The sequence below is a fragment of the Oenanthe melanoleuca genome, chromosome 2 (assembly GCF_029582105.1).
Source record: "Oenanthe melanoleuca isolate GR-GAL-2019-014 chromosome 2, OMel1.0, whole genome shotgun sequence".
Lineage (NCBI taxonomy): Eukaryota > Metazoa > Chordata > Aves > Passeriformes > Muscicapidae > Oenanthe > Oenanthe melanoleuca.
Genome location: NC_079335.1, coordinates 1263990 through 1289835, shown reverse-complemented (window position 1 = coordinate 1289835; position 25846 = coordinate 1263990). Strand labels below are relative to the sequence as shown.

The window sequence follows — 25846 nt, the reverse complement described above, 5'->3', positions numbered from 1 at the left end:
TGATGTTGTTTGTCTGGGAGGGATGTAGACGTGACCAGAGCTTTGGAGGGGTGCGGTGTCATCACTGTGGCAGTGCTGTGCTGTGGTTTTGTGGGTGTGTGGTGAAGAGGGGCCTCATTCCACCACAACCACATCAGGGTGGTTTGGGCTTTGCAGCACATATGGTGGTGACAGGTGTCCCCTTCTATCACATCTTCTGTCTCCCTATCATGCTGTGAAATTTCTAAACCTTTCTGTATTCCAGGTCTGTCCCCCTGGATATGGGAATGTGATTCCTGTGATTTCGGGCTGCCTCCCATAGTCCCCAAGGTCTTCTGTTTTCTTATCCATAGCTGGTGAAGGATAAGGAGAAGAAGAGATGTGGGGAGCAGTTTATGGAACTTTAGACATTCACTTTTCAGAAAAGCAGGATCTTGTTACTCCCTAGATGAACCTGAATGGAAATCATAATATAAGTTTTGTCTGCCAATGCCTTACAGGAGGTCATGATATGGGGATTGTTTTCCTTCCCACAATCCTTCCATGTCATGTCCTGCTGTTGAATCCATGTCCTTCTGACCATAGCAGTAGCTTTAAAGTGAGAGTCGGTATAAGGAAGCATTTGCATGGAAGATGTGTGTCAGGGAAACCAGAATATACAATAGAAGCCTAGGATAAACTATGGATGTCATCAGTGAGGTCATTTTGTGGTACTGGTGTGGTTTAGTTTGTGAGTTTGGTGTGAAGAGGGGCCCCATTCCATCAGAGTCATGTCAGAGTGGTCTGGACTTTGCAGCAATGCCTTGTATGAGGAGCTGCCCCTTTCCATCATGGCCATTCCTCCTTTAAAGTGTGAGTATTTGAGACCAATAACTGCTGTTGATGGTGCTTGTCTAAGAGGACTGAAGATGTGACCAGGATTTGAAGAAGCGGGGTGTCATCAGTGAGATCACCCTATGGAACTCCTTATTTTGGGTTGTGTGGTGTGAACTGGGATCCCAAACTATGCCAAGTCTGTCAGGCTGCTTTGGGCTTTGTATCTGTGCCAGATGTGAGCAACTGGACTCTTCCATTACATATTGGCTGTGGGAGAGTGGCTCCTTCAGCAAGTTGTTAGATGGTGGAGTGGCTGAGGCACCAGTTGGCTGTTCCACCAGTCAGAGTGACCTGGAGATGAAGGGTTAAAGGGGTCTCCTGAAGTTGAAGCGAGGGAAAAATTAAGTTCTGCAATTGTATAGGAATAGCTCAGCATGCTGTTGTGGGCTGAGTGTTTGGAAAGTGGTCTTTCTGATCAGGACCCTGTGTTGCTGGTGGAGAGCAAAGTTATTAGAAGGTTGCATTGGAGCTATACTTCAAAGGATGTCACCCATGTTCAAGGCAGATTTCAGAAAACTGTTACCCTGTAGCTGAGAGAGGCGGCTCTTGCTGATTTTAGGGCACTGGTGGGATCCTGTGTGGAGTTGTGTGGACAGTTCTGGCCTCCACAGGTGAAGAAGCACAATGGGGATGGTGAACAAAGACCAGTTTTGGGCCACGAGATAGTGGAAGGGCTGGAGAATCTTTGCTAGAGGAGACACTGAGAGAGCTAAGACTGAAGAGACAAGGCTGGATGAAGGTGTCACAAGTGTGTGGGAGCCCAGCTGTTTTCAGCTCTGCACACGTGAGGGGAAAGGGGGCAAGTGCACTTGTGAAATGAGACAGAATTCCATCAGCAATAATTGTTTTGTGGTTGTGGGTGTCCAGACAGTGTAGACAATGATGGGTTCCATCTTATTGGAGCTCCAAAACAAAACTGGCCATAGTCCTGGAAATCCTGCTCCTCCTGGGCCTGCTTTAGCAGAAGGAATGGAAGCATTTGCTCTCCGGAGTTCCTGCCCAACTGCACTATGCTCTTTTTCCTTTGTTAGTTAGTGGAATTCAGGAATGCTTCTGGGAAGGGAATTTTTGAAGTGTGTGCTTCCAGAGAGTGACTGGCAGGGCATAGTCCAAAACAGAATTGTTGTGTACAAGCCTTTGTTGTATCAGCTGATGGTCTTGTATCATGTTCTGGAAGGTCTCCCATCTCCTGTTTCTTGTATCAGCATTGGTTGTCACTGGTGGGGACATATCTGCCAAGAAGAATTTTTTCCTCCTGTTTCCATCCCCCATCATGGGTGAGTAGTGGAATAACCCTGGGTAATGATGTGAGACCATTGGAATTCCAAAAGAAGAGGAAGCAACTCATGTTCTGATACAAGAAACATTTAATGAAGTGAAAGAATTCTGAGAAAGGATAAGCAGAAGGAATCACTTTTGGAATGATCGTGGGACGACCATCAGCCAAGGTGCTTTGGTTGCAGGAGCTGTTTCCAGAGCCCTGAGCTGGTGGTGTCAGGAGTGGTGCTGAGGGTCCTTAGCAGATGTAGCCGCCCCTTCTGCCATAGCCACAGCCCAGGCCTCCCAGCCCATAGCCAAGGCCAAAGCCAAATCCCCCAGAGATGGGCTGTCCCTGGGCATTGAGTTCAGTGCCCACGGCAGCCGAGGAGGTGGATCCGACGGCGGTGCTCTGGGGGAAGGAGGTCATGATGGGTCCTGGCAGGGTGACCAGCACAGGGGAAGGGTTGATGATGACGCGGGAGTCCTGGCATTGCAGGGCACAGGGCTCGTTGCAGCTGTTGGCCAGCGGGGTGGGTCCGCAGGGTCGGCAGAGGCTGTTGCAGGCCATGGGTGTGGTGTGGAGGGTCCCTGGAAGAGAGGGGATGGGTGAGGCAGGGCAGGGGTGTGGGGATGTGAGGGGTGGTGATGCAGGAGGGTGAGGGAGTGTGGAGGCTGTTGTGGGGCTGTGGGGGGGTGTGAGGGCTGCTGAGGCTGGGGCTGAGTGTGCTGGAAAAGAGGGGCTGGGGTGCAGGAGCAGGAGGGCCAGGGGCTTGAGACTCACCTTGTTGTCAGCAGGAGGAGAAGGTGTGAGGAGAAGTGTGTGAGGGAGAGAGGCTCTGGGCTGGCTTTTATGCTGGTTCTGGAGGGGCGGGACAGCGTGGTCCAATGGCCTTGGGGCAATTTGCAAGCCATATTTCCTGGCTGGCTCAGAGTGTCGTGTCCTGTGGTGATGAGTGTTTTTCATCCCACAACTCTGCAGTGTCATGTCCTTCTTTTGAGTCTGTGTCCATCTGACCTTGGCAGCAGCTTTTAAATAAATGTATTAGAGACCAAAGGTTGTTTTTTGTGGAGGGATGTGGACGTGACCAGAGCTTTGGACAGTGGAGTGTCATTGCTTAAGTCACCCCCTGGCCCATGTGTGCTCTGGTTTGTGAGTGTGTTTTTGGAGTGCTCATTCCCCTACTGCCCTGTCCAGCTCATCTGGGCTTTGCAGCTCTTCTGGGGTTGACAGGTTTCCCTCCATCGCATTCTCTCTCTCTCTCTTTCCATTGCTTACATTCTAAACCTGTCTACATGCCAGGCCTTTCCCACTGGAGATGGGAAAACAATCCCTGTGATGCCTCCCCTGCTGTCCAATGCCTTGTGTTGGTTCATCCGTAGCACTTGTCTCAGCTGGGCCCAGCAAGGTCAGGCTCTGGGTTGTCATTGCTGGGCTCTGAGTGAAAACCAGAAAGGAAAACGGGTGAAAGAAGAGAAAAAGACATGAGGAGTAGTTGAAGGAATTCCAGACATTCACTTTTCAGAAAAAGCCGGTTGACCTTGTTCCACTCTAGATGTACTTGAACTGAAATTGTAAAATCAGTTTTGTCTGGTATAGACTTGCAAGTCATGATGAGGGGAGTGTTTTCAGAAAATAATGTTGAACTTCTTTCTCTGTGGAGGAATCTGGATGGAAATCATAATATGAATTTTGTTTGCCTGAGCCTTGCAGGTCATGATGTGTGGATTGTCTTCCACCGCACACCTGTGCAGTGTCATGTCCTGCTCTTGAGGCCGTGTCCATCTGACCGTAGCGGAAGCTTTGAAGTGAGAGTTGGTATTTGGGAGGATTTGCTTGGAGGGTGCATGTCAGAGAAAACAGCATAAACAACTAATGCCTAGGAAAAAAATGGGAGTCATCAGTGTGGTCATTTCGTGGCACTTGTGTGGTTTAGTTTGTGGGTGTGGTGTGAAGAGGGGCCCAATTTCATGGCAGCTGTGTCAGAATGGTTTGGGCTCTGCATCTGTGCCAGGTGTGAGCACCTGGACTCTTCCATTCTGTATCAGCAGTGGAGAGTTGCCCCTTCAGCAAGATTGCAGGTGGTGGAGTGGCTAAGGCACCACATGGCTGTTGCACCAGTCAGAAGGACCTGGAGACTAAGGGTTAAAGGAATCCCCCAGAAAATCAAACATGGGGACCCTGAAGTTTTGCATCTGTACAGGAATTGCACTTGGCCCCCTATAATGTTTGTGGGCTGAGTGTTTGGAAAGTGGCTTTTCTGATCAGGACCCAGTGCTGCTGGTGGAGAACAAAGGAATGACAAGGTTGCAGTGGGGCTTTACTTCAAAGGATGTCACCTGTGTCGAGGACAGATATTTGGAAACTGTTGGCCTGAAGTTGGGTGGAGTGGTCCTTCCTGTCTTTCGAGCACTGGTGAGAGCACATGTGGAGTGGTGTGGACAGTTCTCTCCTCCAGAGGTGAAGAATCAGAAGGGGGTTGTGAAGAAAGATGAGTTGAGAGCCACCAGATAGTGCAAGGGCTGGAGAATCTTCCCTTGAGCGATGAGCTGAGAGACTAAGGAGACAAGGCTGGGCAGGAGATTTCATGAATGTGTGGGAGCCCAGCTGTTCTCAGCACGGCACACGTTAGGGGTAACGGGGCAGGTGAACGAGTGAAAAGAGGCTGAATTCCGTAGGTAAGGTTTTTTCTGTGGGTATGGGTGCTTAGTGCGTGTAGGGGACGGTGGGTACCCCTTCGTTGGAGCTCCAAAGCTGAACTGGCCATAGTCCTCAAAACCATGTTCATTCCAAGCCTGCTTGAGCAGAAGGGATGGAAGCATTTGCTCTCCAGAGGAAATCACGCCCAAGTGCGTGATGTTATTCCTCTGTTCACTGGGAGGACTCAAGAGTGCTGCTGCAAAGAGAATCGTTCAAGTGGCAGAGGGTGACTTTGGCAGAGCTCTGCCCAGGACAGAATTTTTATGTTCATGCATTTGGGACAGCAGGTGATGGGCTTGTGTCATGTTCTGGAAGTTCCCTCCTCTCTTCTGTTTTCCATGTCAGCATTGGTTGTTACTAGTGGTGACATATTTGCTAAGAAATGTTCTTTGCTCCTTTCCCATCCAATATAAAGGTTGAGTAGTGCACTGTTCAAGGTCAGGATGTGAGAGCATTGGAATTCCAAAAGAAGAGGAAGCAACACAGATTCTGATACAAGAAACGTTTATTGAAGCGAAAGAATTCTGAGAAAGAAGAAGCTGAAGGAATCAGTGCGGGATGATCGTGGGACGACCATCAGCCAAGGTGCTTTGGTTGCAGGAGCTGTTTCCAGAGACCTGAGCTGGTGGTGTCAGGAGTGGTGCTGAGGGTCCTTAGCAGATGTAGCCGCCCCTTCTGCCATAGCCACAGCCCAGGCCTCCCAGCCCATAGCCAAGGCCAAAGCCAAATCCCCCAGAGATGGGCTGTCCCTGGGCATTGAGTTCAGTGCCCACGGCAGCCGAGGAGGTGGATCCGACGGCGGTGCTCTGGGGGAAGGAGGTCATGATGGGTCCTGGCAGGGTGACCAGCACAGGGGAAGGGTTGATGATGACGCGGGAGTCCTGGCATTGCAGGGCACAGGGCTCGTTGCAGCTGTTGGCCAGCGGGGTGGGTCCGCAGGGTCGGCAGAGGCTGTTGCAGGCCATGGGTGTGGTGTGGAGGGTCCCTGGAAGAGAGAGGGGGGCTGAGGCAGGGCAGGGGTGTGTGGGTGTGTGAGGGGTGGTGATGCAGGAGGGTGAGGGAGTGTGGTGGCTGTTGTGTGGCTGTGGGGAGGTGTGAGGGCTGCTGAGGCTGGGGCTGAGTGTGCTGGAAGAGAGGGGCCGGGGTGCAGGAGCAGGAGGTCAGGGGATTGAGACTCACCTTGTTGTCAGCAGGAGCAGCAGGAGAAGGTGTGAGGAGAAGTGTGTGAGGGAGAGAGGCTCTGGGCTGGCTTTTATGCTGGTCCTGGAGTGGCGAGACAGCTTTGTCCTATGTCCTGGGGGCAATTTGAGGCCTGGTGAGTCCTAAGGTGGGGAGTGTTTTCTTCCCACAGACTCTGCAGTGTCATGTCGTGCTCTTAAGGCTGTGACCTTGGCAGCAGCTTTTAAATGCAAGTATTAGAGACCAAAGGCTGCTGTTGATGTTGTTTGTCTGGGAGGGCTGAAGATATGACCAGAGTTTTGGAGAGGTGGCGTGTCATCATTGTGGCAGTTGCTGTGCTGTGGTTTTGTGGGTGTGTGGTGCAGAGGGGCCTCATTCCACCACAACCACATCAGGCTCCTTTTGGCTTTGCAGCTCTTCTGTTGCTGACAGATGTCCCCTTCCATCACATTTTCTGTCTCCCTTCCATGTTGTGAAATTTCTAAAGCTCTCTGTATTCCCGTCCTTTCCCAGTGGAGATGCAAATGTAATTCCTGTGATTTAGGGATTCCTTCAGTATTCCCAAGGTCTTGTGTTGCTTTATCCATAGCTGGTGGAGGATAAGGAGAAAAAGACATGTGAGGAGCAGTTTATGGAACTCTAAACATTCACTTTTCAGAAAAAAATAATGTTGATCTTGTTGCGCTGTAGAGGAATCTTAATGGAAATCATAATATCAATTTTTTTCGACTGAGCCTTACATGTCATGATATGGGAATTTTTTTCCTTCCTACAACCCTTCAGTGTCATGTCCTGCACTTGAGGTTATGTCCATCTGCCTGTAGCGGCAGCTTTAAAGTGAGAATTGCTCTTTGGGAGCATTGGTATGGAAGATGTGTGTCAGGGAAACCAGAATATGCAATAAAAGCCTGGGATAAAATAGATATCATAACTGAGCTCATTTGTTGTACTTGTGTGCTTTGCTTTGTGGGTGTGGTGTGAAGAGGGGCCCAATTTCATCATGGCCATGTCAGGCTGGTCTGGGCTTTGCAGCTGTGCCGTGCATGCTGAGCTGCCCTTCCCATCACAGTGATTTCCTCCTTAAAAGAAAATTTCTGCCCAGAGTCTGGTGTTGATGGTGCATGTCAAAGGGGACTGAAGACATGACCAAGATTTAGAGGCATGGGGTGTCATCAGTGAGGTTACCCTATGGAATTCATGATTTTGGGTTGTTTGAAGTGAAGATTGGCCCCAAACTATCCCAGGTCTGTTACGCTGCTCTGGGCTCTGCATCTGTGCCTAGTGTGAGCACCTGGACTCTGTTCCATGTGGGCAGTGGGAGAGTTGCCTCCTCTGCAAGTTGACAGATGATGGAATGTCTGAGGCACCACTTGGTAGTTCCACCACCCAGAGGGATCTGGAAGCTAATTGTTCAAGAAATCTCCTGCGATTTAAGTGCATAAAATGTGAAGTTCTGCATTTAGGCAGAAATAGCACTGGGCCCGTGCTCATGCTGTGGACTGTGGGTCTGGAAGGTGGCTTGTGCAGAACAAAGAGACCACGAGATTGCAGAGGAGCTTTATTTCAAAGGATGTCACCTGTGTCCAAGTGAGGTTCCTGAAAATTGTTGCCATGAAATGGTGAGAGGGTGACACTTTCTTTCTTTAGAACCCTGGTGGAATCCCATGTGGATTGGTGTGGACAGTTCTGGCCTCCAGATGTGAAGAAGCAGAATAGAGGCTGAGAACGAAGACCTGTTGAGGGCCACTAGATGTTTAAAGGTCTTGGCTAGAGGAGAGACTGAGAGCGCTGGGACTACCAGGAGACAAGGATGGGCAAGAGGTGTCACAAGTGTGTGTGGATGATCAGCTCAGTGTTCTCAGCACTGCACATGTGAAGGGAAAGGAGGCAGGTGGAGAAGTGAAAATAGATGGAATTCCACAGGTAAAGGAAGCAAGAATTCTTCAGTGTGTTTGGATGCTCACAGAGTGAAAGACACAATGAGGTCCCTCTACCTGGATGGCCCAACAGGCTGTGGTCCTGGAAATCCTGCTCCTTCCAGGCCTCCTTGAGCAGAGAGGATGGAAGCATTTTCTCTCCAGTGTTCTCACTCAAGTGGGTGATGCTCTTGTTCCTCTGTTTGCTGGGATGATTTAAGAATGCAGCTGGAAAGAGTGTTTCAGTTGTGTGCTGGCATAGAGTGACTTTGCCAGAGGAGTGCCCAGGACAGAATTGCTGTGTTCAAGCCTTTGTTGTATCAGGTGATGGCCTTGTGTCATGTTCTGGGAGATCCCTCCTCTCTCCTGTTTCCCACATCACAGTTGGTTGTCACTGGTGGGGACATATTTGCTAACAAATTTTCTTTGCTCCTTTTCCGTCCATCGTAATGGGTGAGTAGTGGCATTGCACAGGGTGAGGATATGAGGCCATTGGAATTCCAAAAAGAAAAAGAAGCAACTCATGTTCTGATACAAGAAACATTTATTGAATTAAAGAATTTGGAGAAAAAAGAAGCTGAAGGAATCAGGTGTGAGGTACAAGTGAGGTGACCACCACCGAAGTTGTTTTGGTTGCAGGAGCTGTTTCCTGAGCCCTGAGCTGGTGGTGTCAGGAGTGGTGCTGAGGGTCCTTAGCAGATGTAGCCGCCCCTTCTGCCATAGCCACAGCCCAGGCCTCCCAGCCCATAGCCAAGGCCAAAGCCAAATCCCCCAGAGATGGGCTGTCCCTGGGCATTGAGTTCAGTGCCCACGGCAGCCGAGGAGGTGGATCCGACGGCGGTGCTCTGGGGGAAGGAGGTCATGATGGGTCCTGGCAGGGTGACCAGCACAGGGGAAGGGTTGATGATGACGCGGGAGTCCTGGCATTGCAGGGCACAGGGCTCGTTGCAGCTGTTGGCCAGCGGGGTGGGTCCGCAGGGTCGGCAGAGGCTGTTGCAGGCCATGGGTGTGGTGTGGAGGGTCCCTGGAAGAGAGAGGGGGATGACGCAGGGCAGGGGTGCTGGGGATGTGAGGGGTGGTGATTCAGGAGGGTGAGGGAGTGTGGAGGCTGTTGTGAGGCTGTGGGGAGGCGTGAGGGCTGCTGAGGCTGTTGCTGAGTGTGCTGGAAGAGAGGGGTCAGGGGTGCAGGAGCAGAAGGGTCAGGGGCTTGAGACTCACCTTGTTGTCAGCAGGAGAAGAAGGTGTGAGGAGAAGTGTGTGAGGGAGAGAGGCTCTGGGCTGGCTTTTATGCTGCTCCTGGAGAGGCGGTACTGCTTTGTCCCATGTCCTTGGGGCATTTTGCAGGCCTGGTGATCCCTGAGGTGGGGAGTGTTTTGCTTCCCACAACTCTGCGGTGTCATGTCTTGCACTTGAGCCTATGACCTTGACGGCAGCTTTTAAATGCATGTATTAGAGACTAAAAGGCTGCTTTTGATGTTGTTTGTCTGGGAGGGATGAAGACGTTACCAGAGTTTTGGAGGGGTGGGGTGTCATCACTGTGGCAGTGCTGTGCTGTGGTTTTGTGGGTGTGTGGTGAAGAGAGGCCTTATTCCACCACAGCCACGTTTGGGTCATTTGGATTTTGCAGCTCTTCTGGAGGTGGCAGGTGTCCCCTTCCATCACATTTTCTGTCTCCCTATCATGTTGCAAAATTTCTAAACCTCTCTATATTCCAACTCTTTCCCAATGGAGATGGGAAGGCAGTTCCCGTGATTTAGGGGTGCTTCCCATAGTCCCCAAGGTCTTGTGTTTATTCAGCCATAACTGTTGAGGAATAAGGAGAAGCAGACATGACGAGCAGTTTATGGAACTGCAGATATTGGCTTTTCAGAAAAAGAGGGTGGACCTTTTAACTCTCTAGTGAAATCTGAATGGAAATCTTATCAGTTTTGCCTGACACAGCATGAAGGGTCATGATGTGGGGAGTGTTTTCCTTCCCACTCCTCTGCAGTGTCATGTTTTACTCTTGAGGTCATGTCCTTCTGACCATAGCTGTAGCTTTAAAGTGAGAGCTGGTATTTGGGAGGATTGGCATGGAAGCTGTGTGTCAAGGAAACCAGAATATACAATAAAATCCTAGAATGAGTAGGAGTGTCATCAGTGAGGTCATTTTGAGTAGCTCTGTGGTTTGGTTTGGTTTGGTTTGGTTTGGTTTGGTTTATGGGTGTGATGTGAAGGGGGGTGATTCCATCACAGGCATTTCAGCTTAGTCTGGCCTTTGCAGCAGTGCTGCATGTGATGGGCTGTCCCTTTCATCACATTCATTCCTCCTTTAAAGTGTATTTGAGCCTAAAATCTGGTGTTGATGGTGTGTTTCAAAGGGGACTGAAGACATCACCAAGATTTGGAGAAGTGAGGTGTCATCAGTGAGGTCAGCCTGTACAAGTCATGGTTTTGTGTTTGTGGGTGTGATATGAAGAGTGGCCCCAAACTATGCCAGGTCTTTCAGGCTGCTCTGGTCTCTGTATCTGTGCCAGGTGTGAGCGCCTCGACTCTGTTCCATGTGGGCTGTGGGAGAGTTGCCTCCTCAGCAAGTTGGCAGATGATGGAGTGGCTGAGGCACCACTTGGTAATTCCACCAGGCAGAGGGATGTGGAAGCTAACTGTTCAAGAAATCTCTGCATTTCAAGAGCAGAAAATGTGAAGCTCTGCATCTGGAAAGAAATAGCACTGGGCCCCTGGTCATGCTGTGGACTGAGAGTCTGGAAAGCGCCTCATGGAGGACAAAGAGACCACAAGGTTGAGTTGGAGCTTTACTTCAAAGGATGTCAGCTGTGTCCAAGACAGATTTCAGAAAACTGTTGCCCTGAAGTTGGGAGAGATGGCCCTTCCTGTCTTTAGATCTCTAGTAAGATCTCTTGTGGAGTGGTGTGGCCAGTTCTGGCCTCCACAGGTGAAGAACAACAAATAAGGGAAGTGAATGAATACCAGTTCAGAGACAAGAATTCTTCAGTGTGTTTGGATGCTCACAGAGTGTAAGACAGAATGGGGTCCCTCTACCTGGAGGGCTGAACTGGCTGTAGTCCTGCAAATCCTGTTCCTTCTGGGCCTGCTTGAGCAGAGAGGATGGAAGCATTTTCTCTTCAGAGTACCCAATCAAGTGGGTGATGCTCTTGTTCCTCTGTTAGCTGGGATGATTTAAGAATCCAGCTGGAAAGAGTGTTTCAAGTGTGTGCTGGCATAGAGTGACTTTGCCAGAGTGACCAGGAGAGAATTGTGTCCGAGCATTTTTTTGTATCAGGTGATGGGCTTGTGTCATTTTCTGGAAGGTCCCCCTACTCTCCAGTTTCCCATGTTGGCATTGGTTGTTACTGGTGGGGACATGTTTGCTAAGAAATTATCTTTGCTCTTTTCCCATCTGACATAATGTTTGAGTCGTGGCATTGTGCAGGGTGAAGATGTGAGACCATTGGAATTCCAAAAGAAAAGGAAGCAACTCAGATTCAGATACAAGAAACATTTATTGCAGTAAAAGAATTCTGAGAAAAAGGAAATTGAAGAAATCAGGTGTGAGGTACAAGTGAGGTAAACATCAGCCAAGGTGCTTTGGATGCAGGAGCTGTTTCCAGAGCCCTGAGCTGGTGGTGTCAGGAGTGGTGCTGAGGGTCCTTAGCAGATGTAGCCGCCCCTTCTGCCATAGCCACAGCCCAGGCCTCCCAGCCCATAGCCAAGGCCAAAGCCAAATCCCCCAGAGATGGGCTGTCCCTGGGCATTGAGTTCAGTGCCCACGGCAGCCGAGGAGGTGGATCCGACGGCGGTGCTCTGGGGGAAGGAGGTCATGATGGGTCCTGGCAGGGTGACCAGCACAGGGGAAGGGTCGATGATGACGCGGGAGTCCTGGCATTGCAGGGCACAGGGCTCGTTGCAGCTGTTGGCCAGCGGGGTGGGTCCGCAGGGTCGGCAGAGGCTGTTGCAGGCCATGGGTGTGGTGTGGAGGGTCCCTGGAAGAGAGAGGGGGTGAGGCAGGGCAGGGGTGTGGGGAGTGTGAGGGGTGGTGATGCAGGAGGGTGAGGGAGTGTGGAGGCTGTTGTGGGGCTGTGGGGAGGCGTGAGGGCTGCTGAGGCTGGTGCTGAGTGTGCTGGAAAAGAGGGGCCGGGGTGCAGAATCAGGAGGGTCAGGGGCTTGAGACTCACCTTGCTGTCAGCAGGAGAAGAAGGTGTGAGGAGAAGTGTGTGAGGGAGAGAGGCTCTGGGCTGGCTTTTATGCTGGTTCTGGAGGGGCGGAACAGCGTGGTCCAATGGCCTTGGGGCAATTTGGAAGCCATATTTCCTGGCTGGCTCAGAGTGTCGTGTCCTGTGGTGATGAGTGTTTTTCATCCCACAACTCTGCAGTGTCATGTCCTTCTTTTGAGTCTGTGTCCATCTGACCTTGGCAGCAGCTTTTAAAATAAATGTATTAGAGACCAAAGGTTGTTTTTTGTGGAGGGATGTGGACGTGACCAGAGCTTTGGACAGTGGAGTGTCATTGCTTAAGTCACCCCATGGCCCATGTGTGCTCTGGTTTGTGAGTGTGTTTTTGGAGTGCTCATTCCCCTACTGCCCTTTCAGGTTCATCTGGGCTTTGCAGCTCTTCTGAGGCTGACAGGTTTCCCTTCCATCGCATTCTCTCTCTCTCTCTCTTTCCATTGCTTACATTCTAAACCTGTCTACATGCCAGGCCTTTCCCACTGGAGATGGGAAAACAGTCCCTGTGATGCCTCCCTGCTGTCCAATGCCTTGTGTTGGTTCATCCGTAGCGCTCGTCTCAGCTGGGCCCAGCAAGGTCAGACTCTGGGGTGTCATTGCTGGGCTCTGAGTGGAAAGCAGAAAGGAAAACGGGTGAAAGAAGAGAAAATGACATGAGGAGTAGTTGAAGGAATTCCAGACATTCATTTTTCAGAAAAAGCCGGTTTACCTTGTTCCACTCTAGATGTACCTGAACAGAAATTTTAAAATCGGTTTTGTCTGGTATAGACTTGCAAGTCATGATGAGGGGAGTGTTTTCAGAAAATAATGTTGAACTAGTTTCTCTGTGGAGGAATCTGGATGGAAATCATAATATGAATTTTGTTTGCCAGAGCCTTACAGGTCATGATGTGGGGATTGTCTTCCACCGCACACCTGTGCAGTGTCATGTCCTGCTCTTGAGGCCGTGTCCATCTGACCGTAGCGAAAACTTTGAAGTGAGAGTTGGTATTTGGGAGGATTTGCTTGGAGGGTGCATGTCAGAGAAAAGAGAATATACAACTAATGCCTAGAAAAAATATGGGAGTCATCAGTGTGGTCATTTTGTGGTACTAGTGTGGTTTAGTTTGTGGGTGTGGTGTGAAGAGGGTCCCAATTTCATGGCAGCTGTGTCAGACTGGTCTGGGCTCTGCATCTGTGCCAGGTGTGAGCACCTGGACTCTTCCATTCTGTATCAGCAGTGGAGAGTTGCCCCTTCAGCAAGTTGGCAGGTGGTGGAGTGGCTAAGGCACCACTTGGCTGTTGCACCAGTCAGAAGGACCTGGAGACTGAGAGTTAAAGGAATTCCCCAGAAAATCAAACATGGGGACCCTGAAGTTCTGCATCTGTACAGGAATTGCACTTGGCCCCCTATCATGTTGCAGGCTGAGTGTTTGGAAAGTGGCTTTTCTGATCAGGACCCAGTGCTGCTGGTGGAGAACAAAAGGATCACAGGGTTGCAGTGGGGCTTTACTTCAAAGGATGTCTCCTGTGTCGAGGACAGATGTTTGGAAACTGTTGGCCTGAAGTTGGGTGGAGTGGTCCTTCCTGTCTTTCGAGCACTGGTGAGAGCACATGTGGAGTGGTGTGGACAGTTCTGTCCTCCAGAGGTGAAGAATCAGTAGGGGGTTGTGAAGAAAGATCAGTTGAGAGCCACCAGGGAGTGCAAGGGCTGGAGAATCTTCCCTTGGGGGATGAGCTGAGAGACTAAGGAGACAAGGCTGGGCAGGAGATTTCATGAATGTGTGGGAGCCCAGCTGTTCTCAGCACGGCACACGTTAAGGGTAACGGGGCAGGTGCACGAGTGAAAAGAGGCTGAATTCCGTATGTAAGTATTTTTCTGTGGGTATGGGTGCTTAGTGCGTGTAGGGGATGTTTGGTACCCCTTCGTAGGAGCTCCAAAACTGAACTGGCCATAGTCCTCAAAACCATGTTCATTCCGAGCCTGCTTGAGCAGAAGGGATGGAAGCATTTGCTCTCCAGAGTTCCTGCCCAAGTGCGTGATGTTATTCCTCTGTTCACTGGGAGGACTCAAGAGTGCTGCTGCAAAGAGAATCGTTCTAGTGGCAGAGGGTGACTTTGGCAGAGCTCTGCCCAGGACAGAATTTTTATGTTCATGCATTTGGGACAGCAGGTGATGGGCTTGTGTCATTTTCTGGAAGTTCCCTCCTCTCTTCTGTTTTCCATGTCAGCATTGGTTGTTACTAGTGGGGACATATTTGCTAAGAAATGTTCTTTGCTCCTTTCCCATCCAATATAAAGGTTGAGTAGTGCACTGTTCAAGGTCAGGATGTGAGAGCATTGGAATTCCAAAAGAAGAGGAAGCAACACAGATTCTGATACAAGAAACGTTTATTGAAGAGAAAGAATTCTGAGAAAGAAGAAGCTGAAGGAATCAGTGCGGGATGATCGTGGGACGACCATCAGCCAAGGTGCTTTGGTTGCAGGAGCTGTTTGCAGAGCCCTGAGCTGGTGGTGTCAGGAGTGGTGCTGAGGGTCCTTAGCAGATGTAGCCGCCCCTTCTGCCATAGCCACAGCCCAGGCCTCCCAGCCCATAGCCAAGGCCAAAGCCAAATCCCCCAGAGATGGGCTGTCCCTGGGCATTGAGTTCAGTGCCCACGGCAGCCGAGGAGGTGGATCCGACGACGGTGCTCTGGGGGAAGGAGGTCATGATGGGTCCTGGCAGGGTGACCAGCACAGGGGAAGGGTTGATGATGACGCGGGAGTCCTGGCATTGCAGGGCACAGGGCTCGTTGCAGCTGTTGGCCAGCGGGGTGGGTCCGCAGGGTCGGCAGAGGCTGTTGCAGGCCATGGGTGTGGTGTGGAAGGTCCCTGGAAGAGAGAGGGTTGGGTGAGGCAGGGCAGGGGTGTGGGGGTGTGAGGGGTGGTGATGCAGGACTGTGAGGGAGTGTGGAGGCTGTTGTGGGACTGTGGGGATGTGTGAGGGCTGCTGAGGCTGTTGCTGAGTGTGCTGGAAAAGAGGGGCCGGGGTGCAGGAGCAGGAGGGCCAGGGGCTTGAGACTCACCTTGTTGTCAGCAGGAGAAGAAGGTGTGAGGAGAAGTGTGTGAGGGAGAGAGGCTCTGGGCTGGCTTTTATGCTCGTTCTGGAGGGGCTGGACAGCGTGGTCCAATGGCCTTGGGGCAATTTGCAAGCCATATTTCCTGGCTGGCTCAGAGTGTCGTGTCCTGTGGTGATGAGTGTTTTTCATCCCACAACTCTGCAGTGTCATGTCCTTCTTTTGAGTCTGTGTCCATCTGACCTTGGCAGCAGCTTTTAAATAAATGTATTAGAGATCAAAAAGGTTGTTTTTTTGTGGAGGGATGTGGACATGATCAGAGCTTTGGACAGTGGGGTGTCATTGCTTAAGTCACCCCATGGCCCATGTGTGCTCTGGTTTGTGAGTGTGTTTTTGGAGTGCTCATTCCCCTACTGCCCTTTCAGACTAATCTGGGCTTTGCAGCTCTTCTGGAGTTGACAGGTTTCCCTTCCATCGCATTCCCTCTCTCTCTTTCTTTCCATTGCTTACATTCTAAACCTGTCTACATGCCAGGCCTTTCCCACTGGAGATGGGAAAACAGTCCCTGTGACTCCTCTCCTACTGTCCAATGCCTTGTGTTGGTTCATCCGTAGTGCTTGTCTCAGCTGGGCCCAGCAAGGTCAGGCTCTGGGGTGTCATTGCTGGGCTCTGAGTGAAAACCAGAAAGGAAAACAGGTGAAAGAAGAGAAAAAGACATGAGGAGTAGTTGAAGGAATTCCAGACATTCATTTTTCAGAAAAAGCCGGTTTACCTTGTTCCACTCTAGATGTACCTGAACAGAAATTTTAAAATCGGTTTTGTCTGGTATAGACTTGCAAGTCATGATGAGGGGAATGTTTTCAGAACATAATGTTGAGCTAGTTTCTCTGTGGAGGAATCTGGATGGAAATCATAATAGGAATTTTGTTTGCCAGAGCCTTACAGGTCATGATGTGGGGATTGTCTTCCACCGCACACCTGTGCAGTGTCATGTCCTGCTCTTGAGGCCGTGTCCATCTGACCGTAGCGGAAGCTTTGAAGTGAGAGTTGGTATTTGGGCGGATTTCTTTGAAGGGTGCATGTCAGAGAAAAGAGAATATACAACTAATGCCTAGAAAAAATATGGGAGTCATCAGTGTGGTCATTTTGTGGTACTAGTGTGGTTTAGTTTGTGGGTGTGGTATGAAGAGGGTTCCAATTTCATGACAGCTGTGTCAGAATGGTCTGGGCTCTGCATCTGTGCCAGGTGTGAGCACCTGGACTCTTCCATTCTGTATCAGCAGTGGAGAGTTGCCCCTTCAGCAAGTTGGCAGATGGTGGAGTGGCTAAGGCACCACTTGGCTGTTCCAGCAGTCAGAAGGACCTGGAGACTGAGAGTTAAAGGAATTCCCCAGAAAATCAAACGTGGGGACCCTGAAGTTCTGCATCTGTACAGGAATTGCACTTGGCCCCCTATCATGTTTGCAGGCTGAGTAGTTTGGAAAGTGGCATTTTCTGATCAGGACCCAGTGCTGCTGGTGGAGAACAAAAGGATCACAAGGGTTGCAGTGGGGCTTTACTTCAAAGGATGTCACCTGTGTCCAGGACAGATGTCTGGAAACTGTTGGCCTGAAGTTGGGTGGAGTGGTCCTTCCTGTCTTTCGAGCACTGGTGAGAGCACATGTGGAGTGGTGTGGACAGTTCTGTCCTCCAGAGGTGAAGAATCAGTAGGGGGTTGTGAAGAAAGATCAGTTGAGAGCCACCAGGGAGTGCAAGGGCTGGAGAATCTTCCCTTGAGGGATGAGCTGAGAGACTGAGGAGACAAGGCTGGGCAGGAGATTTCATGAATGTGTGGGAGCCCAGCTGTTCTCAGCACGGCACACGTTAAGGGTAACGGGGCAGGTGCACGAGTGAAAAGAGGCTGAATTCCGTAGGTAAGGTTTTTTCTGTGGGTATGGGTGCTTAGTGCATGTAGGGGATGGTGGGTACCCCTTCCTGGGAGCTCCAAAACTGAACTGGATACAGTCCTGGAAACCTTGCTCTTGCTGGGCCTGCTTGAGCAGAAGGGATGGAAGCATTTGCTCTCCAGAGTTCCTGCCCAAGTGCGTGATGTTATTCCTCTGTTCACTGGGAGGACTCAAGAGTGCTGCTGCAAAGAGAATTGTTCAAGTGGCAGAGGGTGATTTTGGCAGAGCTCTGCCCAGGACAGAATTTTTATATCCAAGCCTTTGGGGAAAGAGGTGATAGGCTTGTGTCATGTTCTGGAAGTTCCCCCTCTCTTCTGTTTCCCATGTCAGCATTGGTTGTTACTAGTGGGGACACATTTGCTAAGAAATGTTTTTTGCTACTTTTCCATCCATCATAGTGCATGAATAGTGCACTTTGTAAAGTCAGGATGTGAGAGCATTGGAATTCCAAAAGAAAAGGAAGCAACACAGATTCTGATACAAGAAACGTTTATTGAAGCGAAAGAATTCTGAGAAAGAAGAAGCTGAAGGAATCAGTGCGGGATGATCGTGGGATGACCATCAGCCAAGGTGGTTTGGTTGCAGGAGCTGTTTCCAGAGCCCTGAGCTGGTGGTGTCAGGAGTGGTGCTGAGGGTCCTTAGCAGATGTAGCCGCCCCTTCTGCCATAGCCACAGCCCAGGCCTCCCAGCCCATAGCCAAGGCCAAAGCCAAATCCCCCAGAGATGGGCTGTCCCTGGGCATTGAGTTCAGTGCCCACGGCAGCCGAGGAGGTGGATCCGACGGCGGTGCTCTGGGGGAAGGAGGTCATGATGGGTCCTGGCAGGGTGACCAGCACAGGGGAAGGGTTGATGATGACGCGGGAGTCCTGGCATTGCAGGGCACAGGGCTCGTTGCAGCTGTTGGCCAGCGGGGTGGGTCCGCAGGGTCGGCAGAGGCTGTTGCAGGCCATGGGTGTGGTGTGGAGGGTCCCTGGAAGAGAGGGTTTTGAAGAAGGACAGGGGCTAGGACAGTGTGGGGAGGTGTGAGGGCTGCTCAGGCTGGGCCTGAGTGTGCTTGAAGAGCGAAGTCTGGTGTGAAGGAGCAGGAGGATCAAGGGCTTGACACTCACCTTGCTGTCAGCAGGAGCAGGAGGAGAAGGTGTGAGGAGAAGTGTGTGAGGGAGAGAGGCTCTGGGCTGGCTTTTATGCTGGTCTTGGAGGGGTGGGACAGCCTTGTTCCATGGCCTTGGGGCATTTTGCAGGCCTGGTGAGTCCTGAGGTGGGGAGTGTTTTGCTTCTCACAACTCTGCGGTGTCATGTCCTGCTCTTGATGCCATGACCTTGACGACAGCTTTTAAATGCAAGTATTAAAGCCCAAAGGCTTCTGTTGATGTTGTTTGTCTGGGAGGGATGTAGACGTGACCAGAGCTTTGGAGGGGTGCGGTGTCATCACTGTGGCAGTGCTGTGCTGTGGTTTTGTGGGTGTGTGGTGAAGAGGGGCCTCATTCCACCACAACCACATCAGGGTGGTTTGGGCTTTGCAGCACATATGGTGGTGACAGGTGTCCCCTTCTATCACATCTTCTGTCTCCCTATCATGCTGTGAAATTTCTAAACCTTTCTGTATTCCAGGTCTGTCCCCCTGGATATGGGAATGTGATTCCTGTGATTTCGGGCTGCCTCCCATAGTCCCCAAGGTCTTCTGTTTTCTTATCCATAGCTGGTGAAGGATAAGGAGAAGAAGAGATGTGGGGAGCAGTTTATGGAACTTTAGACATTCACTTTTCAGAAAAGCAGGATCTTGTTTACTCCCTAGATGAACCTGAATGGAAATCATAATATAAGTTTTGTCTGCCAATGCCTTACAGGAGGTCATGATATGGGGATTGTTTTCCTTCCCACAATCCTTCCATGTCATGTCCTGCTGTTGAATCCATGTCCTTCTGACCATAGCAGTAGCTTTAAAGTGAGAGTCGGTATAAGGAAGCATTTGCATGGAAGATGTGTGTCAGGGAAACCAGAATATACAATAGAAGCCTAGGATAAATATGGATGTCATCAGTGAGGTCATTTTGTGGTACTGGTGTGGTTTAGTTTGTGAGTTTGGTGTGAAGAGGGGCCCCATTCCATCAGAGTCATGTCAGAGTGGTCTGGACTTTGCAGCAATGCCTTGTATGAGGAGCTGCCCCTTTCCATCATGGCCATTCCTCCTTTAAAGTGTGAGTATTTGAGACCAATAACTGCTGTTGATGGTGCTTGTCTAAGAGGACTGAAGATGTGACCAGGATTTGAAGAAGCGGGGTGTCATCAGTGAGATCACCCTATGGAACTCCTTATTTTGGGTTGTGTGGTGTGAACTGGGATCCCAAACTATGCCAAGTCTGTCAGGCTGCTTTGGGCTTTGTATCTGTGCCAGATGTGAACAACTGGACTCTTCCATTACATATTGGCTGTGGGAGAGTGGCTCCTTCAGCAAGTTGTTAGATGGTGGAGTGGCTGAGGCACCACTTGGCTGTTCCACCAGTCAGAGTGACCTGGAGATGAAGGGTTAAAGGGGTCTCCTGAAGTTGAAGCGAGGGAAAAACTGAGTTCTGCAATTGTATAGGAATAGCTCAGCATGCTGTTGTGGGCTGAGTGTTTGGAAAGTGGTCTTTCTGATCAGGAGCCTGTGTTGCTGGTGGAGAGCAAAGTTATTAGAAGGTTGCATTGGAGCTATACTTCAAAGGATGTCACCCATGTTCAAGGCAGATTTCAGAAAACTGTTACCCTGTAGCTGAGAGAGGCGGCTCTTGCTGATTTTAGGGCACTGGTGGGATCCTGTGTGGAGTTGTGTGGACAGTTCTGGCCTCCACAGGTGAAGAAGCACAATGGGGATGGTGAACAAAGACCAGTTTTGGGCCACGAGATAGTGGAAGGGCTGGAGAATCTTTGCTAGAGGAGACACTGAGAGAGCTAAGACTGAAGAGACAAGGCTGGATGAAGGTGTCACAAGTGTGTGGGAGCCCAGCTGTTTTCAGCTCTGCACACGTGAGGGGAAAGGGGGCAAGTGCACTTGTGAAATGAGACAGAATTCCATCAGCAATAATTGTTTTGTGGTTGTGGGTGTCCAGACAGTGTAGACAATGATGGGTTCCATCTTATTGGAGCTCCAAAACAAAACTGGCCATAGTCCTGGAAATCCTGCTCCTCCTGGGCCTGCTTTAGCAGAAGGAATGGAAGCATTTGCTCTCCGGAGTTCCTGCCCAACTGCACTATGCTCTTGTTCCTTTGTTAGTTAGTGGAATTCAGGAATGCTTCTGGGAAGGGAATTTTTGAAGTGTGTGCTTCCAGAGAGTGACTGGCAGGGCATAGTCCAAAACAGAATTGTTGTGTACAAGCCTTTGTTGTATCAGCTGATGGTCTTGTATCATGTTCTGGAAGGTCTCCCATCTCCTGTTTCTTGTATCAGCATTGGTTGTCACTGGTGGGGACATATCTGCCAAGAAGAATTCTTTCCTCCTGTTTCCATCCCCCATCATGGGTGAGTAGTGGAATAACACTGGGTAATGATGTGAGACCATTGGAATTCCAAAAGAAGAGGAAGCAACTCATGTTCTGATACAAGAAACATTTATTGAAGTGAAAGAATTCTGAGAAAGGATAAGCAGAAGGAATCACTTTTGGAGTGATCGTGGGACGACCATCAGCCAAGGTGCTTTGGTTGCAGGAGCTGTTTCCAGAGCCCTGAGCTGGTGGTGTCAGGAGTGGTGCTGAGGGTCCTTAGCAGATGTAGCCGCCCCTTCTGCCATAGCCACAGCCCAGGCCTCCCAGCCCATAGCCAAGGCCAAAGCCAAATCCCCCAGAGATGGGCTGTCCCTGGGCATTGAGTTCAGTGCCCACGGCAGCCGAGGAGGTGGATCCGACGGCGGTGCTCTGGGGGAAGGAGGTCATGATGGGTCCTGGCAGGGTGACCAGCACAGGGGAAGGGTTGATGATGACGCGGGAGTCCTGGCATTGCAGGGCACAGGGCTCGTTGCAGCTGTTGGCCAGCGGGGTGGGTCCGCAGGGTCGGCAGAGGCTGTTGCAGGCCATGGGTGTGGTGTGGAGGGTCCCTGGAAGAGAGGGGATGGGTGAGGCAGGGCAGGGGTGTGGGGATGTGAGGGGTGGTGATGCAGGAGGGTGAGGGAGTGTGGAGGCTGTTGTGGGGCTGTGGGGGGGTGTGAGGGCTGCTGAGGCTGGGGCTGAGTGTGCTGGAAAAGAGGGGCTGGGGTGCAGGAGCAGGAGGGCCAGGGGCTTGAGACTCACCTTGTTGTCAGCAGGAGGAGAAGGTGTGAGGAGAAGTGTGTGAGGGAGAGAGGCTCTGGGCTGGCTTTTATGCTGGTTCTGGAGGGGCGGGACAGCGTGGTCCAATGGCCTTGGGGCAATTTGGAAGCCATATTTCCTGGCTGGCTCAGAGTGTCGTGTCCTGTGGTGATGAGTGTTTTTCATCCCACAACTCTGCAGTGTCATGTCCTTCTTTTGAGTCTGTGTCCATCTGACCTTGGCAGCAGCTTTTAAATAAATGTATTAGAGACCAAAGGTTGTTTTTTGTGGAGGGATGTGGACGTGACCAGAGCTTTGGACAGTGGAGTGTCATTGCTTAAGTCACCCCCTGGCCCATGTGTGCTCTGGTTTGTGAGTGTGTTTTTGGAGTGCTCATTCCCCTACTGCCCTGTCAGGCTCATCTGGGCTTTGCAGCTCTTCTGAGGTTGACAGGTTTCCCTTCCATCGCATTCTCTCTCTCTTTCCATTGCTTACATTCTAAACCTGTCTACATGCCAGGCCTTTCCCACTGGAGATGGGAAAACAATCCCTGTGATGCCTCCCCTGCTGTCCAATGCCTTGTGTTGGTTCATCCGTAGCACTTGTCTCAGCTGGGCCCAGCAAGGTCAGGCTCTGGGTTGTCATTGCTGGGCTCTGAGTGAAAACCAGAAAGGAAAACGGGTGAAAGAAGAGAAAAAGACATGAGGAGTAGTTGAAGGAATTCCAGACATTCACTTTTCAGAAAAAGCCGGTTGACCTTGTTCCACTCTAGATGTACTTGAACTGAAATTGTAAAATCAGTTTTGTCTGGTATAGACTTGCAAGTCATGATGAGGGGAGTGTTTTCAGAAAATAATGTTGAACTTCTTTCTCTGTGGAGGAATCTGGATGGAAATCATAATATGAATTTTGTTTGCCTGAGCCTTACAGGTCATGATGTGGGGATTGTCTTCCACCGCACACCTGTGCAGTGTCATGTCCTGCTCTTGAGGCCGTGTCCATCTGACCGTAGCGGAAGCTTTGAAGTGAGAGTTGGTATTTGGGAGGATTTGCTTGGAGGGTGCATGTCAGAGAAAACAGCATAAACAACTAATGCCTAGGAAAAAAATGGGAGTCATCAGTGTGGTCATTTCGTGGCACTTGTGTGGTTTAGTTTGTGGGTGTGGTGTGAAGAGGGGCCCAATTTCATGGCAGCTGTGTCAGAATGGTTTGGGCTCTGCATCTGTGCCAGGTGTGAGCACCTGGACTCTTCCATTCTGTATCAGCAGTGGAGAGTTGCCCCTTCAGCAAGATTGCAGGTGGTGGAGTGGCTAAGGCACCACATGGCTGTTGCACCAGTCAGAAGGACCTGGAGACTAAGGGTTAAAGGAATCCCCCAGAAAATCAAACATGGGGACCCTGAAGTTTTGCATCTGTACAGGAATTGCACTTGGCCCCCTATAATGTTTGTGGGCTGAGTGTTTGGAAAGTGGCTTTTCTGATCAGGACCCAGTGCTGCTGGTGGAGAACAAAGGAATGACAAGGTTGCAGTGGGGCTTTACTTCAAAGGATGTCTCCTGTGTCGAGGACAGATATTTGGAAACTGTTGGCCTGAAGTTGGGTGGAGTGGTCCTTCCTGTCTTTCGAGCACTGGTGAGAGCACATGTGGAGTGGTGTGGACAGTTCTCTCCTCCAGAGGTGAAGAATCAGAAGGGGGTTGTGAAGAAAGATGAGTTGAGAGCCACCAGATAGTGCAAGGGCTGGAGAATCTTCCCTTGAGCGATGAGCTGAGAGACTGAGGAGACAAGGCTGGGCAGGAGATTTCATGAATGTGTGGGAGCCCAGCTGTTCTCAGCACGGCACACGTTAAGGGTAACGGGGCAGGTGCACGAGTGAAAAGAGGCTGAATTCCGTAGGTAAGGTTTTTTCTGTGGGTATGGGTGCTTAGTGCGTGTAGGGGACGGTGGGTACCCCTTCGTTGGAGCTCCAAAGCTGAACTGGCCATAGTCCTCAAAACCATGTTCATTCCAAGCCTGCTTGAGCAGAAGGGATGGAAGCATTTGCTCTCCAGAGGAAATCACGCCCAAGTGCGTGATGTTATTCCTCTGTTCACTGGGAGGACTCAAGAGTGCTGCTGCAAAGAGAATCGTTCAAGTGGCAGAGGGTGACTTTGGCAGAGCTCTGCCCAGGACAGAATTTTTATGTTCATGCATTTGGGACAGCAGGTGATGGGCTTGTGTCATGTTCTGGAAGTTCCCTCCTCTCTTCTGTTTTCCATGTCAGCATTGGTTGTTACTAGTGGGGACATATTTGCTAAGAAATGTTCTTTGCTCCTTTCCCATCCAATATAAAGGTTGAGTAGTGCACTGTTCAAGGTCAGGATGTGAGAGCATTGGAATTCCAAAAGAAGAGGAAGCAACACAGATTCTGATAATAAACAAGAAACGTTTATTGAAGCGAAAGAATTCTGAGAAAGAAGAAGCTGAAGGAATCAGTGCGGGATGATCGTGGGACGACCATCAGCCAAGGTGCTTTGGTTGCAGGAGCTGTTTCCAGAGCCCTGAGCTGGTGGTGTCAGGAGTGGTGCTGAGGGTCCTTAGCAGATGTAGCCGCCCCTTCTGCCATAGCCACAGCCCAGGCCTCCCAGCCCATAGCCAAGGCCAAAGCCAAATCCCCCAGAGATGGGCTGTCCCTGGGCATTGAGTTCAGTGCCCACGGCAGCCGAGGAGGTGGATCCGACGGCGGTGCTCTGGGGGAAGGAGGTCATGATGGGTCCTGGCAGGGTGACCAGCACAGGGGAAGGGTTGATGATGACGCGGGAGTCCTGGCATTGCAGGGCACAGGGCTCGTTGCAGCTGTTGGCCAGCGGGGTGGGTCCGCAGGGTCGGCAGAGGCTGTTGCAGGCCATGGGTGTGGTGTGGAGGGTCCCTGGAAGAGAGAGGGGTGAGGCAGGGCAGGGGTGTGTGGGTGTGTGAGGGGTGGTGATGCAGGAGGGTGAGGGAGTGTGGTGGCTGTTGTGTGGCTGTGGGGAGGTGTGAGGGCTGCTGAGGCTGGGGCTGAGTGTGCTGGAAGAGAGGGGTCAGGGGTGCAGAAGCAGGAGGGTCAGGGGATTGAGACTCACCTTGTTGTCAGCAGGAGCAGCAGGAGAAGGTGTGAGGAGAAGTGTGTGAGGGAGAGAGGCTCTGGGCTGGCTTTTATGCTGGTCCTGGAGTGGCGAGACAGCTTTGTCCTATGTCCTGGGGGCAATTTGAGGCCTGGTGAGTCCTAAGGTGGGGAGTGTTTTGCTTCCCACAGCTCTGCAGTGTCATGTCGTGCTCTTAAGGCTGTGACCTTGGCAGCAGCTTTTAAATGCAAGTATTAGAGACCAAAGGCTGCTGTTGATGTTGTTTGTCTGGGAGGGCTGAAGATATGACCAGAGTTTTGGAGAGGTGGCGTGTCATCATTGTGGCAGTGCTGTGCTGTGGTTTTGTGGGTGTGTGGTGCAGAGGGGCCTCATTCCACCACAACCACATCAGGCTCCTTTTGGCTTTGCAGCTCTTCTGTTGCTGACAGATGTCCCCTTCCATCACATTTTCTGTCTCCCTTCCATGTTGTGAAATTTCTAAAGCTCTCTGTATTCCCGTCCTTTCCCAGTGGAGATGCAAATGTAATTCCTGTGATTTAGGGATTCCTTCAGTATTCCCAAGGTCTTGTGTTGCTTTATCCATAGCTGGTGGAGGATAAGGAGAAAAAGACATGTGAGGAGCAGTTTATGGAACTCTAAACATTCACTTTTCAGAAAAAAAAATGTTGATCTTGTTGCGCTGTAGAGGAATCTTAATGGAAATCATAATATCAATTTTTTTCGACTGAGCCTTACATGTCATGATATGGGAATTTTTTTCCTTCCTACAACCCTTCAGTGTCATGTCCTGCACTTGAGGTTATGTCCATCTGCCTGTAGCGGCAGCTTTAAAGTGAGAATTGCTCTTTGGGAGCATTGGTATGGAAGATGTGTGTCAGGGAAACCAGAATATGCAATAAAAGCCTGGGATAAAAATAGATATCATAACTGAGCTCATTTGTTGTACTTGTGTGCTTTGCTTTGTGGGTGTGGTGTGAAGAGGGGCCCAATTTCATCATGGCCATGTCAGGCTGGTCTGGGCTTTGCAGCTGTGCCGTGCATGCTGAGCTGCCCTTCCCATCACAGTGATTTCCTCCTTAAAAGAAAATTTCTGCCCAGAGTCTGGTGTTGATGGTGCATGTCAAAGGGGACTGAAGACATGACCAAGATTTAGAGGCATGGGGTGTCATCAGTGAGGTTACCCTATGGAATTCATGATTTTGGGTTGTTTGAAGTGAAGATTGGCCCCAAACTATCCCAGGTCTGTTACGCTGCTCTGGGCTCTGCATCTGTGCCTAGTGTGAGCACCTGGACTCTGTTCCATGTGGGCAGTGGGAGAGTTGCCTCCTCTGCAAGTTGACAGATGATGGAATGTCTGAGGCACCACTTGGT

The 25846-nt window shown here is 50.7% G+C and overlaps 8 protein-coding genes across 8 annotated transcripts; all 8 read right to left on the bottom strand.

The window, feature by feature from the left end:
- Positions 1–2371: 2371 nt before the first annotated feature.
- LOC130249919 (feather beta keratin-like) lies at positions 2372–3027 on the bottom strand. Its single transcript, XM_056485083.1, has 2 exons — positions 2897–3027; positions 2372–2708 (listed from the first exon to the last, which is right to left on the bottom strand). The coding sequence occupies exons 1-2, from the start codon at positions 3025–3027 to the stop codon at positions 2372–2374; spliced, it is 468 nt and encodes a 155-aa protein (XP_056341058.1).
- Positions 3028–5466: 2439 nt separating this feature from the next.
- LOC130249778 (feather beta keratin-like) lies at positions 5467–5778 on the bottom strand. The gene has a single exon (XM_056484848.1). The coding sequence runs from the start codon at positions 5776–5778 to the stop codon at positions 5467–5469; it is 312 nt and encodes a 103-aa protein (XP_056340823.1).
- Positions 5779–8600: 2822 nt separating this feature from the next.
- Positions 8601–8912, bottom strand: LOC130249777 (feather beta keratin-like). The gene has a single exon (XM_056484847.1). The coding sequence runs from the start codon at positions 8910–8912 to the stop codon at positions 8601–8603; it is 312 nt and encodes a 103-aa protein (XP_056340822.1).
- A 2644-nt stretch (positions 8913–11556) lies between these two features.
- On the bottom strand, positions 11557–11868 carry LOC130249776 (feather beta keratin-like). The gene has a single exon (XM_056484844.1). It carries the CDS (start codon positions 11866–11868, stop codon positions 11557–11559), a length of 312 nt encoding a protein of 103 aa, XP_056340819.1.
- Positions 11869–14649: 2781 nt separating this feature from the next.
- On the bottom strand, positions 14650–16116 carry LOC130249916 (feather beta keratin-like). The gene is made up of 3 exons (XM_056485077.1): positions 16110–16116; positions 14848–14981; positions 14650–14802 (listed from the first exon to the last, which is right to left on the bottom strand). The coding sequence occupies exons 1-3, from the start codon at positions 16114–16116 to the stop codon at positions 14650–14652; spliced, it is 294 nt and encodes a 97-aa protein (XP_056341052.1).
- A 1634-nt stretch (positions 16117–17750) lies between these two features.
- On the bottom strand, positions 17751–18346 carry LOC130249775 (feather beta keratin-like). The gene is made up of 2 exons (XM_056484843.1): positions 18226–18346; positions 17751–18085 (listed from the first exon to the last, which is right to left on the bottom strand). The coding sequence occupies exons 1-2, from the start codon at positions 18344–18346 to the stop codon at positions 17751–17753; spliced, it is 456 nt and encodes a 151-aa protein (XP_056340818.1).
- A 2504-nt stretch (positions 18347–20850) lies between these two features.
- Positions 20851–21506, bottom strand: LOC130249912 (feather beta keratin-like). Its single transcript, XM_056485070.1, has 2 exons — positions 21376–21506; positions 20851–21187 (listed from the first exon to the last, which is right to left on the bottom strand). The coding sequence occupies exons 1-2, from the start codon at positions 21504–21506 to the stop codon at positions 20851–20853; spliced, it is 468 nt and encodes a 155-aa protein (XP_056341045.1).
- Positions 21507–23947: 2441 nt separating this feature from the next.
- On the bottom strand, positions 23948–24259 carry LOC130249774 (feather beta keratin-like). Its single transcript, XM_056484842.1, has one exon. The coding sequence runs from the start codon at positions 24257–24259 to the stop codon at positions 23948–23950; it is 312 nt and encodes a 103-aa protein (XP_056340817.1).
- Between the last annotated feature and the right edge of the window lie 1587 nt (positions 24260–25846).